The sequence below is a fragment of the Caretta caretta genome, chromosome 8 (genome assembly GCF_965140235.1).
Source record: "Caretta caretta isolate rCarCar2 chromosome 8, rCarCar1.hap1, whole genome shotgun sequence".
In the NCBI taxonomy this organism is placed as follows: Eukaryota; Metazoa; Chordata; order Testudines; family Cheloniidae; genus Caretta; species Caretta caretta.
In genome coordinates, this window is record NC_134213.1 from 89,377,422 (window position 1) to 89,395,740 (window position 18,319).

The following is an 18,319-nucleotide window of genomic DNA, read 5'->3' on the forward strand; positions in this document are numbered from 1 at the left end:
CAGGGGTGCAGCTCCTTGGCAACCTCTGCTCTCAGGCTTGTGGCTCATTGGCAGTCCGGGCTCCAAGGGTCCCCAGCTACAGGGCAGTATGTCAGGCAGACAGCCCCAGAACCAGGGCTTCCAGGTTCTCAGCTCCTCAGCATTCTTAGGAGTCCTGGCTCCTGGGCTCCCTGCCTGTGGACTCCTGGGCTTCAAGAGCCTTGGAAACATTTCAAAAAGAAAAGCTGAAGTTTTATTTCATCTTGATAATAAACAACGTTTTTGGAATTCCTGTTTTGCAGGAAACTTCAGAAATTTAATTTTTGTTCCATTTCCAAATGAATTATTTTTTCTGACATTTTGGAATTTCCCAATGAACACGAATTCCAGTTTCCGACTAGCTCTACTTTTGAATTTACATGGCCGTAACTGACGATAGAATCTGCCCCACACTTTGCATTTGTTAATATTAAACTGTTCTCAAACAATTTCTAAATACATGTTAAACAATGGATTAATGTGGCAAACTGCATATTTTATTACCTGCTTCTGGAGTCTGTATTCGAAATGTGCTCCAGTCACTCCATATTCCTCTGTTAGGGTGAAATTTGCAGCAAACCTGAAATTCATACTCTGTATGTGGCTTCAGATCATGTAGATTGTATCTTGTAGAATTTAAAGTTTCAACCTTTAATTGCATTAAATGTAAAGCATATGTAATGTTAAAACTTAAGAGGAAATAAAGGTTGAATGAAGTAATGCTATGAATTATGGATAATTTCTATTCTGCTTGAAGCCTGTACTTTTACCCAGGGTTTTCAGAACCCAAAGCAGTGGTAACTTAATGGTCTTTTTTCGGTGGTGTCAGGAATAAATCAATGGGGATAGCTCCTCCGTTTGATAAGTAATTGGTACAAACAAGAGTGCTTTTACCTAAAACTACCTTTTTTTTTAATTAGGTCTTAATATATACTGTTCCGAGTACCCCAAGCCCAGTTACCCAAAGTCTGAGATGATCACCAGTCAGGCTTCCGGGAGCCCTTCTTCCGTCTGATTGGGAGTTTAGGTGTCAGCTCCTTGCCTGAAGACAAGTTTCCTTGAACTGCTCCAAGGCGTATTATTTTGTCTAACATTTTATAGCTAACTTAAATAAAGCACATAACTCATAGTGACTCCTAGTGTGTCACCATAGTAACTCCTGATGGCTCACTAATTTTCTAGTTTTAGCAAACTGCTCATTACTGTAGTACTGTCAAGTTCTGGGGTTACTCACTGAAATATGAATTTGGGAGTTACAACTATCCTCACGTAGCAAAAAAAAATAAAATACAATGCTTAAAACCAATGGCAAACTAATTCAGTTCAACCCTGAATAACCTTTTCAAAAAGAAAAGTGTAATGAATATTTTGGCTTACAGTTTTCCTACAAAATTCTATAGTTAATAACCTGAAGATAACAAACTCTTCCATTGTTCACAAATTCTGTTCTCAATACTTTATATGATTTGTACTTTTTAAAAAAACCCTAATGTTTATTTGAGGTCCAACTTGGATCCTGTTAAAGTAAAAGGAAAAACTTCTATTGACTTCAATAGGAGTTGGATGAAGCCCTTCTTCAGCTTAACAAGGGTTGTAGTTTATATCTTGTAACTCTGAAAGCATAATTAAAAAATTTCTGACTTTTGCTGAGGTGTAGCAAGTTACTTAATATATGTCTGAACACAGGGCTATGTCAGACATGAGGGCCCTGATCCTGAAAAGATACAAATAAATATTTGACTTCACTGGGGCTATTCATATGCATAAAATTAAGTACATGAATACGCTCTTGCAGGATTAGGGCCTCACATGCAGAAAACTTCAGACCAAAGATGGTGTTTATGATGGATGTTTAATTTAAAGTTAATAATTTCTGATATGGATTATTGCATTATCCTAAATATGGTGCCAACAAGAAGAGATGCAAATTTGAAGAAATAAAACCTGGTAAAAATAATTAAACAAAACCAAACATCAATGACCAGCAACTTCCTTTTTTTTTTCTTTCTTGAAAGAATTATTACCATATTCCAGGAGTGACTGTTAACCGGTCGATATCTTAGTCGAAAGCTTTGTGTCTGTTGTTGATCCTGCCACAAGACAGTGCAATTTGTTTCAGAAACGTTGTCAAATTTCACTAAAATATCTGTTGGAGAATGAGGTTTCACTAAAGCAAAGACCCAAAAAAAAAAAAAAGCCAGTTAGATATGCAATGTGATTAGAAATAGTTGTGTAAGATATGATGGAATATAAATTTCCAGTAAATTTACACTGGGTCGCTTGCTTGTTTATTCATTTATTTAGATTGCTGTTACTTTACAATAAGAGCCCCCATCCAAAGCTCTGGGTGCCTTTGGCAACCTTTTGAAATTGATTCACTACGGCATATATTGGTATATTCAACCTCTTCTTACCAGCTCCCTAGATCTGCTCATTTAAGAGACAAGTAACACTTACCTATGTCTATCAACATGAATGTAAAGGGTAGGGAAGAAGCATTTCCTAGTCTATTTGAGGCAGCAACCATAGCTGTATAATTGGATTCAAAATTCAACTTGGTCAGATTCAGTGAGCCGTATTTAGGATTCATACTTTCTTCTGCAAAACTTAAGCATTCTGTCTCATTTGTTAGCCTAGAACAAAAGATAAACCTGTGATTAAAATCTTCAACACACACTCTGTGGGCCAAATCCTCAGATGATGTATATTGTAGTTTCAACTGAGTCATACTGGATTATGTCAGCTGAGAATCTGGCCCTAAAGTTCTTCTTTGAACAACAAAATATTATTAATATGGGGTTGTACTGTTCAATTGCTGGGCAGTTCTGCTTGAAAACAGATGGCACGGTCTGTACATGACGTAGCATTTATCTGTAGCTTCTAAAATGCCTAAAATATCATCAAAGCAATGGAAGGTTTTAAAGTAAACAAAATTATACCAAGATGATAGCACAGGGCCCATGGTGTACTTTTAAAACAAAATTATTTCAAAAACTATACATTTCTTGCAGCTTAGAAGGAATCCAGGATAGGTTACTCTTGTAACGATGGGGATAGCAACCTACCTCGTATTTCTTTACAACAGTGAGATACACGCTTTCCTCCTAGTCTATAATCTACTTGTATACCCTCTTATCAGATTAGAGACTTGAAAGCAGGTTTCCATGATTTATACAAGCACCATTGCTATTATGGCAAAGAGCACAGCATGACAGGTGCTCTAGGAGGACAAAATGCCTTGTTGGTGTCCAAAGCCTGGTTGGGCAGCAGCTGAGCCTGTCCAGCTGGGCTGTAAAGGATGATACGAATACACCCCAACTCCATGGCAGATTTGGTACAGCCACTTGGGTGGGAGGAGAGTTTCTGTTAAGGAGTTTCCCACCTCCCGTGCATTTTGAGTCCCTAAACGATCTAGTTCTCTTCCTTTCACATACCAAGGTAGCCTGTGTGGGCTGAGAACAAGCTCCCTAGGTCTCCACAGCAGGATATAGGGAAACCTATATCCCTCCCTTGGAGTCAGTCATGGGTCCTCAATAGGATCAGAGGAGAAAGTTCCCTCCGGTCCCTGTTGTTAGGATATAGATATTCAGGCCTGTCTGTAAAGGCCTATACTCTAAGAATTTAGGTGTATTCTTATCACTTGGCTAGTGATAGAGGTATAAAAGAAAGAATCAAAACCACTGTCTGCCAGTGTAAGGGCCTTCTCTTACTGTGACAGTTTGTGGCCCTGTGCTTAGGCTCAGGCCTTTGGCTAAGCAGCAGAGGCAGCCATAAGCTGGGAAGCGAACGGTCACATCCTCACATTCCAAACTAGTCACATTGAAATAAGGTGCTATTGGGCTGTTAGGCACTATCAGGACAGGATTGTATTCCTATCACCTCCAGAGAAAGGGAAGTGCCTAGAAAATGTAAAAGGAAACTTAGTTTGATAGCATCCTGTCTGGCAAGAACTCACTTATCAATAGCTGGGATGTGAAATCCTCACTTCTGTATTGTTTTGTCATTATAGTTCCCACTTTGCTGTTGTTTGTCTGTATAATCTCTGTCTGGTTCTGTGATTGTTCCTGTCTGCTGTATAATTAATTTTGCTGGGTGTAAACTAATTGAGGTGGTGGGATATAATTGGTTACATAATCATGTTACAATATGTTAGGATTGGTTAGTTAAATTTCAGGAAAATGATTGGTTAAGGTATAGCTAAGCAGAACTCAAATTTTACTATATAATCTGTAGTCAATGAGGAAGTGACGGGGGGTGGGTGTGGGTGGGCATGTGGGTGTGTGAGATGGGAACAGGGAATGGGGGTAAGAAAATTGGAATCATGTTTTGCTAAAGGGGGAAATGGGAACAGGGAATGGGAGTAAGGAAGTTGGAATCATGTTTGGCTAAGGGCAGGAATGGGAACAGGGACACAGGTGTAAGGCTCTGTGGTGTCAGAGCTGGGAAGGAGGATACTAAGGAAGGAAACTGGAATCATGCTTGCTGGAAGTTCACCCCAATAAACATCGAATTGTTTGCACCTTTGGACTTCGGGTATTGTTGCTCTCTGTTCATGTGAGAAGGACCAGGGAAGTAAGTGGGTGAAGGAATAAGCCCCCTAACACCTGTGTTTGAGCAGCAAGTTTGGGGAATATATTTCAGAGCAATGGCCACTTTCCATTTCCCTAGCAGAGTTCCATGGCAGAGATACAAGCTATAGGTCTCTTAGTAAAAGTAATTTCAGCTCATGCCATAACTGAGCAGAGAAGAACCTGCCCTGGACATATATTAGGACACTGGATAGTTTGAGAACATTCCCTAGGAAGGGGCAAGCTTAAGCAGCTGTTTTAATACCAGTTCCGGTATTAAACATCCAGTTTCAAGGGGGAAGCATGTCTAGAAATGGGGTATAGTCCCCGCACCTGCCTAGCCCAGAAGGTGCTGAGGTAATGTGGTGCTGCATCTGCAAGAAAAATGTGAGCTGAATAGGCTCCTTATGCAACTAGACTCACTTTCATGAACTTGAGTCATATACTGTCTCCATTGTGCTTTTCCCCAAATGGTTTAAACATAAGACAACTGACTTTTTTTTGGGGCCTTAATAAAAAGAAATAGGCCTGCCAGAAATAGTAAGTTTTCAAGCTATTATTCAACTGTAGGTTTAAAAGAACCTTATCCATCAGTTACTTACTGTACCACATAGGTAGTTTCTATGTGAGTAAGTCTTCCTTTATCCCAAGTGCAAGTAAGGTTCCCATCTCTTCCATACAGAATACAGGATACATTTCCTGGCTGGTCTGGAGGATCTGAACAGACACTCTTGTCAATATTTGAGGTAAACACTGGTAACAGAGGTAATAAGAAACCCTCTTTGACACAGTCTTGAGTTTTGTTTTGTTGCCTTTGTTTTTAAAAACAAAGAATTTGGGGTTCAGGCTGTCTTTTTACCTAGCTCTTTTATGGGAGACTGGCTTTTTACTTACTTAGAAGAACAAATTAAAGCCTTGATTTCTACAAGCTGTTTTGCATGGGCTGACCACTGTGCGGAGCCCCAGTGAAGACAATGGGATTCCACATAGATGCAGGGGCCTCAATTTGCACAGCCTGGATAGGATTGGGGCCCAAAAGCCTGCCTACAGCAACTGACAACTGCTCTTCAAAAGCTTTCTTTCCCCATGAGACAAAAGAGATGCAACCCCAACCCACTTCAGGAGTATTAGCTCCCATAGGCTACTAGAAACTCTGTGGGATTCCCATTTCACAGTTTTTTATTCACAATAGGATTCATAAGGGAACTACTGGGAGTTTGTGCCCTGAATCACAAATCTTGGGGATCCACTGGATCCATCAATGCCGAGACCCTATGTCTGCATTTTGGGGAACCCTGCACCCTCCAATGGAGGAATCTGTTGGGGATTTTTCCATCTACCACTGCCTTGGAATCTTTTGTCCCCATCACACTAAAAGGGGCATTCCACTGAGGAGGGTGGGAGAGGCACAAACATTAATAAAGCCTCATGTAGTATTTTACAAAGGGGGAAGGGTCAATGTGTATACAGTGGGCTGGTGATACATATGTCCAACCCCTTCCCAAAGTAAAGCATATGATACTACAATAGTGAATGCCCACATATGCATGGGGGGAGATCAGTGTATGGAGGACCCCGAGGCACAATCTGACCCAGATTAAATAATTAACTAACTCTGACTATAATAACCTATCCATCACCCAATGGACTCACTAAAGTAGTTATCCCACTACCACTTTATGATGTGCTTCTCAGAGGTACATCACAGCTGATATCCTAAGAAGTGTTAGAATAAGAAATAGGAAATGGCTTCTCCTTACTTCCAACATAGATGTCAATTCCACAGATGATTTTTCCATTCGATTTACATTTGCAACTAAATGTGTGTCTTCCATATGCAAGGACTATTTCAGACTTATTGAAAATTAGCTCCTTGCATTGTTCACCCTGTTTTAGCTGGCATGAGAGGGTAATGTTTGATCCAGGAAGGACTACAGAATCTGTGCTAGCAATCATGTCTCCTCTTTTGCAATTTTCTACAATACAATGGGAAAAACAAACAGTATAAATACTCACATGATCTCTTCTTAAGAGTGTGCAAAGCCTTTTGTTTGAAATTTCCTATAAATGTATCAGTATTTATTGCAAAAATTTATAAAAGGGGTGAAAATCAGTGCAAAAAATTAACTTCAGTTTTTGGGTAAATATCAGGGTTAATACTGGGGGACAGGAGGACAGGGGAAAAAATAGCAACAGATTACTGAGCTGCCGTCTCTCTTTCCACAGTGGGGAGCTGGGTCCAGGGAATTCTGTCACTTTTCTTTTTAAGGACTTGGGATGCATTTGTATGCACATGCATCCTTCACTACATTGCTTTATTTTAACAGACAGCATCACATTTATACTTAGACTAATTTATACATTTATAATTTACACATCTATCTAATGTAATGTATTGGATTTTTTTTACCATAATCAGTATTTTCATGTAAAGTGGTCTAAAATTTGTGTAAAAGTTGTTGTTTTTCAAAACAAACAAACCAACCCAAGTAATAGCTTTTCTAAAACTTCAGAATTTTTGGAAAAAAATCAGTTATAAACTGAAAAAGAAGGGCCTTAAGTATAGGGTATTTTACAAAGCGAAGGAGAATCCTCCACCATAATCCAGTTTATGATTTGTGCATGGCACTAAATTTTCATTGATTTAAGGGACATCATGAATGAAAGCCAACCTACTTTCTTATTGAAAAAAGTACAATCCAAGGAGCCACCTGATAGCCGAACTTTATTTATCTTCTCTTTTAACAAAAAACACTATGCATATTGGTGAAATAGCAGCAATCATGCCCCTATTGAAGTGAATGGTAAACCTCCCTCTAAATTCCATGGAAGATATCCCTTATTTTCCTTTTCATAGTTCCTGTGTAGATGTAAGGATAGGAAGGTGTAACACCCAATTCAAACAGATGTGCATATACATTTGATGTTGCTCAGTGGCCCTTCAGGCTACCCTTTGAATCAATACAAATCTAAAAGAAAAAGGAAACTACACATTTTATAAAAAACTGATATGGGCAGTGGAAAATGATGGAGCAGAATTGCTATTTATTTGTTAACGTAGTCAGCTTGGCCTATTTGGAAATGGATTGTATGAAAGATGTGCCTCTCAGGTAACCAACAGCAAACCTCTATCTTTAAATAAATAAATAAATAACTTACAAGCAGTTATTTCCTGTAGTAGCCTTGAATTCACACATCAAACAGAAGTGAAACTTTGATTATATGCAGTATAAACAAATGAAAGTGAGTCGCCAATGGTTGCATGTATTGGTTCTTATCTTGTGCACCATTTGGTTCTGAAAAGTACATTCAATAAACACCAGGCCTGATCCTCCAATGCCTTGCACTTTGTAGGGTTGCTTATAGTTGTGCACCGTGGGTGTAAAATGCTGCCAAATCAGAACAGTAGTGTCATACATCCTCTATGACCAGGTGTAAGTGACAAGGCGGAAGGCAACAGAGAATCACATCCACTACTCTTAATAGCGTTATCCAATTACCTGAAAATGAATTTTTTTTTACAAGAAAACAACCCAGCCAGGCATCGAAGTTACAATAGTGTGACCCTCTGGAACTAAGATATAAGGAAGGTATTTTCCAACAAAGCACTCAAAGACTGAAGGAGAAACAAATTAAACTGTTCAAGATTTTCTAAGCGAAGTTTCTGTTTAGAAATCAAACACTTACCTGTTACTGCTTGTACTAAACACCAAATTGCCAAATGCACAAGCCATGTGGAGAACATTTTGCTCTCTAAAGTGAAATAAATTCCTTTTCCCTGTTTTAAAAAATAAAAAACATTTTAAAATACTCCTTTTGTTACAACATCTGAAACTTAGAGCATCCAAAGATGCTTGTTGCAATATTTAACACAAAAATAATCCTTTCACATTCAGATAAATTGTGTCTTACTGGGGGCATTGACTAGAGTGCTTCTGGCAGACACTCTATCCATGGGAACATATGGACTAAGTGTGCCTCCTTCCACAGCACTTTAAAAGGATATAGCATATGCTTTTCCCACCCCACCCCAATAGCCCGTCTTTTATCAGCCCACCAGTCTAAAAAGGCTATGTGGAGGTTAGCACCACTGCAAGTGCTAGCCATTGTAGTGTTTTATGGTTAGGAACCACAAAGACAGACTGTGACTAGCCCCTGTGCAAAGCAGGTGTAAGGGTCCCTGTTCACATCTTGCTCTCCTCCCCTTTCTTCCACTTCTTTGTATATCTGAGCAGGATTAGTCATCCAGAACTTCTTAAGGGTGACATTCCCCAGCTCCCTGGAGTTCCGCCATATTTTAGTCCTTGCATAGCTACAAGGAAGACGACCTGCCAGGTAGGGACACTCTGCAACCCTTGTGTGCTACAGAGTTAAACTCTGCAATTTTGCTCTGTAGGAGCCCAGGGGAGAAGGAGTTAGGGGACAGGACAAGCAAATGGTGAGAAGAGAACAGTAAGTGGTTTTGCGAACTGGATGATCCACTGGCTAGAAAGCCACGGGAGGGGGGACTGGGAAGGGCACAGTGTTTGCCGCCACTCTTCAAAGTCTGTGTTCTGACTTTTCTTGGTTGACCCAAGATATTGCCCTGAAGTGAGTAAGTGCTTGTGGAAAGGACCAGAATGCTGTCTTCTATACACAGAACAGGTAGGAGAGGCAGTGAAAGCTTCCGGGTTAATGAACTCCAAACTCCTCTAGGGATTGGGGCATAGTCCAGCCTCACTACTGAGAAAGCCACTCTGGGAAGTGTTATTCCAGCATGAGGAAATTAGTTCAACCTTGCCACATTCAAAAGATAGGTTATACGTCAAAGGCTCTATGTTCTCCTAGGAATCAGTCTTGCTGACTCCAAGAAAATCATGGATCAGGCCCTACACAATCATGAATTTTTTAAACATAGAAGTGGGGTGGTTCTTATTTGCCTTCTGGCTTTTGAGCCTTTAGGGTTGCCAATTTTGGTTGATGTATTCCTGGAGATTTCATCACATGTCATAATCTTTAATTAAAGATTAATCTTTAATTCCTGGAGATAACAGGCCAATGCTGGATGGTTGGCAACCCTATATGAGGGCCATACACAATTTTTTTTAATGAAACCTGAGATTCTCACAATCATGTGATTCAAGGATCTAGAACTTGAACCATCCCGATGAGTCGAAAGAATAGTAAATATGGCAGGCGACCAGCTTGGCTTAATAGTGAAATCCTAGCGGATCTTAAACATAAAAAAGAAGCTTACAAGAAGTGTAAGGTTGGACATATGACCAGGGAAGAGTATAAAAATATTGCTCGGGCATGTAGGAATGAAATCAGGAGGGCCAAATCTCACCTGGAGCTGCAGCTAGCGAGAGATGTCAAGAGTAACAAGAAGAGTTTCTTCAGGTATGTTGGCAACAAGAAGAAAGCCAAGGAAAGTGTGGGCCCCTTACTGAATGAGGGAGGCAACCTAGTGACAGAGGATGTGGAAAAAGCTAATGTACTCAATGCTTTTTTTGCCTCTGTCTTCACTAACAAGGTCAGCTCCCAGACTGCTGCGCTGGGCATCACAAAATGGGGAAGAGATGGCCAGCCCTCTGTGGAGATAGAGGTGGTTAGGGACTATTTAGAAAAGCTGGATGTGCACAAGTCCATGGGGCCGGACGAGTTGCATCCGAGAGTGCTGAAGGAATTGGCGGCTGTGATTGCAGAGCCATTGGCCATTATCTTTGAAAACTCGTGGCGAACCGGGGAAGTCCCGGATGACTGGAAAAAGGCTAATGTAGTGCCAATCTTTAAAAAAGGGAAGAAGGAGGATCCTGGGAACTACAGGCCAGTCAGCCTCACCTCAGTCCCTGGAAAAATCATGGAGCAGGTCCTCAAAAAATCAATCCTGAAGCACTTGCATGAGAGGAAGGTGATCAGGAACAGCCAGCATGGATTCACCAAGGGAAGGTCATGCCTGACTAATCTAATCGCCTTTTACAATGAGATTACTGGTTCTGTGGATGAAGGGAAAGCAGCGGATGTATTGTTTCTTGACTTTAGCAAAGCTTTTGACACGGTCTCCCACAGTATTCTTGTCAGCAAGTTAAGGAAGTATGGGCTGGATGAATGCACTATAAGGTGGGTAGAAAGCTGGCTAGATTGTCGGGCTCAACGGGTAGTGATCAATGGCTCCATGTCTAGTTGGCAGCCGGTATCAAGTGGAGTGCCCCAAGGGTCGGTCCTGGGGCCGGTTTTGTTCAATATCTTCATAAATGATCTGGAGGATGGTGTGGATTGCACTCTCAGCAAATTTGCGGATGATACTAAACTGGGAGGAGTGGTAGATACGCTGGAGGGGAGGGATAGGATACAGAAGGACCTAGACAAATTGGAGGACTGGGCCAAAAGAAATCTGATGAGGTTCAATAAGGATAAGTGCAGGGTCCTGCACTTAGGACGGAAGAACCCAATGCACCGCTACAGACTAGGGACCGAATGGCTAGGCAGCAGTTCTGCGGAAAAGGACCTAGGGGTGACAGTGGACGAGAAGCTGGAAATGAGTCAGCAGTGTGCCCTTGTTGCCAAGAAGGCCAATGGCATTTTGGGATGTATAAGTAGGGGCATAGCGAGCAGATCGAGGGACGTGATCGTTTCCCTCTATTCGACATTGGTGAGGCCTCATCTGGAGTACTGTGTCCAGTTTTGGGCCCCACACTACAAGAAGGATGTGGATAAATTGGAGAGAGTCCAGCGAAGGGCAACAAAAATGATTAGGGGTCTAGAACACATGACTTATGAGGAGAGGCTGAGGGAGCTGGGATTGTTTAGCCTGCAGAAGAGAAGAATGAGGGGGGATTTGATAGCTGCTTTCAACTACCTGAAAGGGGGTTCCAAAGAGGATGGCTCTAGACTGTTCTCAATGGTAGCAGATGACAGAACGAGGAGTAATGGTCTCAAGTTGCAGTGGAGGAGGTTTAGATTGGATATTAGGAAAAACTTTTTCACTAAGAGGGTGGTGAAACGCTGGAATTCGTTACCTAGGGAGGTGGTAGAATCTCCTTCCTTAGAAGTTTTTAAGGTCAGGCTTGACAAAGCCCTGGCTGGGATGATTTAACTGGGAATTGGTCCTGCTTCGAGCAGGGGGTTGGACTAGATGACCTTCAGGGGTCCCTTCCAACCCTGATATTCTATGATTCTATGATTCTATGAACTTTACAAAAAACATCAAACAATGCAAGACTTGTAATAAAATTGTGGAAGTTGGCAATACCACAATTCTTTGATCCATCCACTTCCACAAAATGAAAGGCAGCACTCACGATAAAAACACTGCTGACTTTTAAACCGTTAGTTAAAGTCTACCATACAATAAACAAATGCCCAGGCAGATGTAGTGGAGGCAAACACTCTTTTTAAAGACAGATTTCAGAGTAACAGCCGTGTTAGTCTGTCTTTGCAAAAAGAAAAGGAGTACTTGTGGCACCTTAGGCTGTAGCTCACGAAAGCTCATGCTCAAATAAATTGGTTAGTCTCTAAGGTGCCACAAGTACTCTTTTTAAAACTAAAAGAGATTTAAGCTTCAAGCTTCCAAAGGATTTATTTATTTATTTATTTTATTCTAAATAATATCTGTCTCCAACTGCAAACCTATACTAGTTCTGGTCACAACAAACAACTTTAAAACATAGATGATGTTGAAGTGTTTGAACTTTATATATTGGAGGAGTGAAGGTATATCAGGCATGTTGCAGCAGAGTGAATCTATTATAACTCTTATTGTTTGACATTTTGTAATGAAAATACTTCTATTGAAACATTTTCATGATTTAATTCTTTACTTTAAAGTATTTGTGCTGTTAAAGCTCTGAAAATCCTGACCCCTTTTCATGACATTTTGGGGGACAAGCCTGAGACATTGTTCTGGAAAATCCAGTCTTTGCTAATCTATTTTTACATTAATATGAAGTTTATTTTCCAGGCTTTTGGGGGGAGGAGAGCGGGTTTAGGCAAAGAAATGTGAACTATTTCCTTTTTTGAGAGTTATCTGAGGATGAAAGACAGAGGGGAGTTGATATGTGGTGGTTTATGAAATATGTAAGATTTTCAAAAATTACAAAGACTATCTTTTTAAACCTGTAATTATAAGTCCTTCAAACTGAAAATTCCTCAGCCTCTGCCAAACTTTACTTACAGCAGTCACTGAAATCATCAGCTACCATACTGATGAGCAATCAGAGCACTAATGTGATTCAAGTAAATGGGGTGTTTTCCAATAAACTGAAATTGCCCAGTAACTGTAAACATCCTTCAGACAGCTTGCTTTATGACAGCAAAACCATAGCCATAGTACTGAGTCAACATGCCAACAACGCATCTATTCATATCCTTCTTTGGAGAGTTGCTTATTGCATAAGTTCTAGACAATGAAACCACTATAAAATGAACTGCCCAAGTCACATACGCAAAATTCATACAGCATAAAATGTAAGAGCAAATATCAAAGGAGATCAGAGGTAACTTCAAACTTTCTTTTTTAAAAAAACAATAACCTTTAAGATTCTACATCAGGAAGGGGAAATTTTGCCACCTGTACACAGACTGAATAAAAGATAACTGAGGTTCTCTTTAAGCTTGTGAGGTAGCAGACCTATGAAGAAAAAGTAAAAGGTACCCCGTGCTTATGCATGCTTACAACTATGAAGTCTACATGATATGCAGAAGTGCTGATGACTGTGAATTCTGTGTCCATGAAAGTATTACAATTGTGTTAAAGTAACTGATCTACTAATTTTTACTTCTTAAATAGTTTGTGAAGTATATCCTTCACAAAGGCTTTGCAGTTCACCTTTAAGTCTCATGGTTCTCATTCCAAGAGCGAAGAAATTCAGAGTTCAGGCAGAAACTTCATTCTAAGCAGGATATACTGCCATTGATAGGAACATTTGAAATGTCTTTCTAATGATAGCATGATTTCTGACAGTGCATTACCTTACATGCATTACAGCATATGCAGTATGACAGATCACATACTATTTAGGGATCATGAATACTATACTAATAAATCTAATATCTGTTTTTATGCACCATTACACCACCAACAAAATACCTGTAACTTACTTAACACAATCATATGGTCTGGGGGGGGACCCTCCAACTTTTTTTTTTTTGAAGGTGGGGCTTTTATTCAAAATATTACATTTTTATAGTTTTCATTTGGATTATTGACAACGGAACCCATTACAGGGTATAGTGTGAATCCAATAATAAGAAACCATTCCATGGTAATATGGATTTTTATATTTAGCGATAGTTATGCAAAAGCTCTTTAGGGTGGGGATGGTCTCTTTGTTCTCTGTTTTGTACAGTATCTAGCACACTGGGGTCTTGGTCCATGCCTACAGTTCGTAGGTGCAATAGTAATACAAATAATAAATGTATAAAATATTTAACCATTAATATGGTTACTTTGGGCTTCATCCTCCTATTGAAATCAACGGCACAGCTCCTGTTGGCTTCAATGGGAGCTGGACTGGACCCATTAGATAATAGAAATATCTTAATTTCCATTCCTATGCATAAATGGCTTGCAAAATGTATTTTAAAAATGCATATTTGAATTGTGGAAGTATCCAATATGCATTGATATAACAATAAATGTAATTGTAACATAAAAAGGCAGGATGTCCTGCCTTAATAACAGAAGTAAGTATTGAATCGCTAATAATAGCGTTTAGCCATGGTGTAGTGTCAGTACTTATTAATATTCCTAACATTGTCTCCTAAAAGGCGTAATGCCATCAGACATTCTCAGCCTGGAGTAAGAGTCTCAAAAACGTTTGTGAGCACTTTCTCAGGGATAAATATATTTGAACGCATGGCCTGCAGTTTATCATTCAGGATAGTCTTTCCTCCTTCCCAAAAGCTTGTCTCAACTAACTTGAAAACAGGATGCTGATCCAGCAGGGCCTTTTCCATCTCTAACTTCTGTGGGCAAGATACTCCTCTCTCTGTCCTTTTATTCTGATCACAGAATAGACTTGCCTGGTTTCACTGATGTGGCTCCAGTCACCAGGGAAGAGCTCCTGAGGTACCCAAGAAAGGCCGGCTCCATCTCCACCACTGACCCACCATGACACGTCCCTTCCAACGTGTCTCCACAGCGGGCTTCAGGGGGCGCAGCTTTCCTGTTCAGAGGGAATTTGGCAAGGGGGGGGGCAAAGTCTGACCCTGCATGAGACTCCCTCAAAGCCCAGCCTGTGGGGCCCGGCGCTGAGCTGCTCCCCTCACCCCCAAGCCCCAAAAGGAGCCCCCTGTGCCCTGGTTGCAGTGAGCTGAGTTGAGGTGAGGGGGACAGGACCGCTCCCTCCAGGAGGGGACCCTTGCCCAGGGAAGAGGCTGGAAACTCCCCCCACCCCGTTCTTGGCGGGCCGCGCTGCCCCCGCCCCCCGACTCTCCCCTCACAGCCCGGGGGCCACTCACCCCCCAGCAGCGCCAGCCGGGCTCCGCGCTTTCGCCGCCCCGCGGAGCCGCGCACACGCGTGCGCCGCGCAGCACCAGCCGGGCGAGGACAGCGCTCCTTGCCCTCCCCCGGCGCCCGCCCCGCCCCGCCCCGCCCCGCCGGCCTTTCCGGCTCGCGGCCTGGCCCCCGGGCCGAGCGGCGCTGCTGGCGGCGGCTCTCCGCGGGCGCGCAGCCCTCGAGCGCTGGGGGAAGTGCCGGGCTGGGGCAGGGCTCAGCCCTCCGCGTGAGCCGGGCTCCTCCGGCGGCCTGCCCGGGTCGTGGGCAAACCGCGCCGCGGGGGCACCGGGGGAGCTCGCTGCTGCGGAACCCCCCGCGGCGCCTCTCTGCCCCTGTGGGCGCCGGCGCCCCGGCCCCGGGCAGGGCTGGCCGCAGGGCGGGAGGCGGGGGAGAGAGCCGGGTTTGGCGGGGGCGGGGGCGGGGATAGCGTTGAGCATACTCAGAGCGGTGGAAGCTGGTGAGAGGCGCTGGGTACCATCATGAGCCCCCCCGCCCCGCGTCAACTAAAGGAGCCACTGGGCAGAGCTCAGGGGTGCAGGTGCTGGAACTAGGGGTGCGGCGGCACCCCCTGGTTTGAAGCGATTTGCCTCATATTCATGGTTCAGGGTTTGGTTCAGTGGCTCTCAGCACCCCTCCCCCCTCCACGCACACACACTATACAAATTGTTCCAGCACCCTTGGGTGCTTGTATTTATTAATACCACCCTTACTCGCAGTCTGCTCATGCAGGGCCAGTTGCATGGCTGGGGAGTATCCTGCCAGCCCTTTGGCTCACACCTTCCGTCCCCTCCATGGTTGGGGACGGGGGTGGGTTGTTGTTTAAAATCTCTGCAGTAGCATCATCAAATCTACAGGTTCTGCTCCAATGAGAGACTTTCTCTTGACTTAGGTGGGTGTTGGATCATGCCCCTCGTAATGATTATATGATTTGTAGTGCCTTGGAGCCCCAGCCACTGACAGGGACCCTCTTGTGGTAGGTGCTGTACAAATACAGACAGTCCCTGCCCTAAAGAGCTTACAGTCTAAAAGCTTGAAATCTGCTGAAGTTGCTTAAATCACTTGAAGGATACATTCTATTTTTAATCTTCACAAATATTCCAAAAAATTCCAAAACGCTTCTGGAGACAGCAAGGAGGCTGAAGCATTGACAGCAAGATGGAAAAGGACAGGTTAAGAAACAACAATTAGGGAAAGTCCAACCTTTTCTGCTGCTTAACCAACTTTTGAAAACAATGTATTCCCCAACTTCAAGCTGACCCTGACCTACATTACAGCTGTTTAAGTGGGCAATGTCTAACCCAACACACAATCTGCTGTGTATGCCCACTCTTCAAATGTTAATTACTTTTAAAATTCTGTTTAAAAAAACACAAACAAAAATAGCTCTCAAGGAGATGGTGGGCTGAGGGGGGCAGTCCTCTGCATTTTTATTTTTATTTTTTTAAAATATGGGCTAGGTGACCAGAGTATAGGATGCGTGCCTATTGTAACATTCTAGAAATTTGGAGAGAAAGAAAAGGAATTGCTGAAAGGATTTTGCTCAAACATTCCCTCCCACCTAATTTTTTTCCTTTCTCTGAGCAGTGACACAAAGACAAAGCTATTGTCATTGTATTTTCCTGTTATAGGAAAACTTGGAGAGTAGTTTTTGTTCTGTGCTTAATCCCATGTGACTTTTTCTTTCCATGTGCTGGAAATCCTTTGCCTTATAGTTTCTCCTGTTTCAAACTACGTGTTCCAAAGAGCTTTTTAAAGTTAATTTTCTGTAATCACATGCTCAGTATTATCTGATAGGACAGACTACAAAACTTTAAGGAAAAATATAGTCAATTTCTACCTAAATTTAGCTTTTTAAAAAAATGTATTTGTATATTTGTCCTTGCTGCTTCTCTTTTCAGGATCTGACAACAAGAGGGCACAGATAATAATGACATCCCCTTGACTAGCTTGAATTTCAGAAGACCGGTATTCTCTGGACGGCCAACCAAATGAATGCCCAAAGATGCATATAAAGTCTGAAGGGTCCAAAGGATTAATCTGTGAACTTCAGCTTCCTCAGCACCTCCATTTACCAAAACCCAAAGTAGTTTTAGTAAAAAAAACCAAACTGCTGACAGTTCACAGCACTGGTTTGTGTGAACAGTGCAGTTTTGGACCACATACATTATGAAAACACAAATTTCCCCAGTTTCAGTTTAGGTGTGAATTTTTCCCCCCACTTCTACATGTTCTTATACTGAACGCTTAATTTTTCTCTTTTATTTTCAGAGTTCTTTGCATTACAGTTGGTTCCAGCATAGTCTTTCTACCATTTGTAAAACAAAGATTCCTATTATTCATAAAGGATTAGATTCTGACTCCCTTGCTCATGCTGGGGCTCAGTTCATCAATAGGGCACTGTGTGTAGTCCTTTGTATCAGTGGAAAGTGGGTGCAAAATGCTTCCAAATCAGAAGATCGCTCACTTCTCAGAATAATCACTTAAGCGAATGCATAGCACATTACTATACAAGTGGTGCCATTGAAGCAAGGAGCACCTCACAGTGAGCGAGGGTATCAGAATCCAGCTTAGTGTTATGGAGTCTGACAAGAAAGGAAACAAAACAAAAAGTCAAACTAGAAATTCAGATGCAATCTCTTTAAGCCTTTTAAAAGAATAACACTTGCTCAAGTAATTAGATCTTTTATTTTTATTTGTGTATTGTGGTAGTGCTGTGGACTAGGACCCCATTGTGCTGGTCACCATACAAACCCCATTGCCCTTTTCAAGGCTTTATCATATTTGAAATTATTTTTATTATATCCTATATGCAAATGCTTTACTGACAATATACTGAGCTTGTCAAAAAGTGGAGGCACTAGACAGTCACGAAAGATTAAAGCAAAACTCTTCACAGTGTATTAAATCAGTAAATAGTTGTTTGTTTGTTTATAAGCATTTCTACTGTGTTCATCACCGCGGTCTCTGCGCATCATTTTGTTTCTCTACAAAGGATTATGCAGGCCAGTTTTACAAAGAGCAGTACATCATTTAGCAATTTAAAACAGTCTGGTGCAGAACTGGGAGATACTATTCACAGGGCAGCTAAAAGCTAGCGAACAACTTGAATAGTCACTCTTTTCAATGCGGTTAAGGGCTCAAACCTGCAATATGATGAGTATTCTGGCCCCCAATCCAGCTAATCATTTAAGCATCTGTGATTACTTGTGTTCAAAATTAAGCACATTCTTAAATGTTTTTCTAGACTGAGGTGCAG

General features: G+C 41.8%; 1 protein-coding gene across 3 annotated transcripts in view; it reads right to left on the reverse strand.

Annotated features, from left to right (window-relative positions):
• The window catches only part of IL12RB2 (interleukin 12 receptor subunit beta 2), a 37,415-nt gene extending 22,285 nt beyond the window's left edge, over nucleotides 1-15,130 (reverse strand). Inside the window, exons 1-8 of one of the 3 annotated variants that reach the window (XM_048861789.2) lie at nucleotides 15,027-15,130; nucleotides 14,589-14,731; nucleotides 8,274-8,364; nucleotides 6,347-6,562; nucleotides 5,189-5,303; nucleotides 2,476-2,651; nucleotides 2,043-2,185; nucleotides 523-667 (exon numbers count right to left, since the gene is read on the reverse strand). In XM_048861789.2, the coding sequence (XP_048717746.1) occupies nucleotides 523-667; nucleotides 2,043-2,185; nucleotides 2,476-2,651; nucleotides 5,189-5,303; nucleotides 6,347-6,562; nucleotides 8,274-8,331 (853 nt within the window). In that variant the 5' untranslated portion in view covers nucleotides 8,332-8,364; nucleotides 14,589-14,731; nucleotides 15,027-15,130. Of the gene's footprint in view, nucleotides 1-522; nucleotides 668-2,042; nucleotides 2,186-2,475; nucleotides 2,652-5,188; nucleotides 5,340-6,346; nucleotides 6,563-8,273; nucleotides 8,365-14,588; nucleotides 14,979-15,026 lie in introns of those variants that run through there. The other 2 variants (XM_048861788.2, XM_048861787.2) reach the window with 2 other exon arrangements.
• Nucleotides 15,131-18,319: the final 3,189 nt, after the last annotated feature.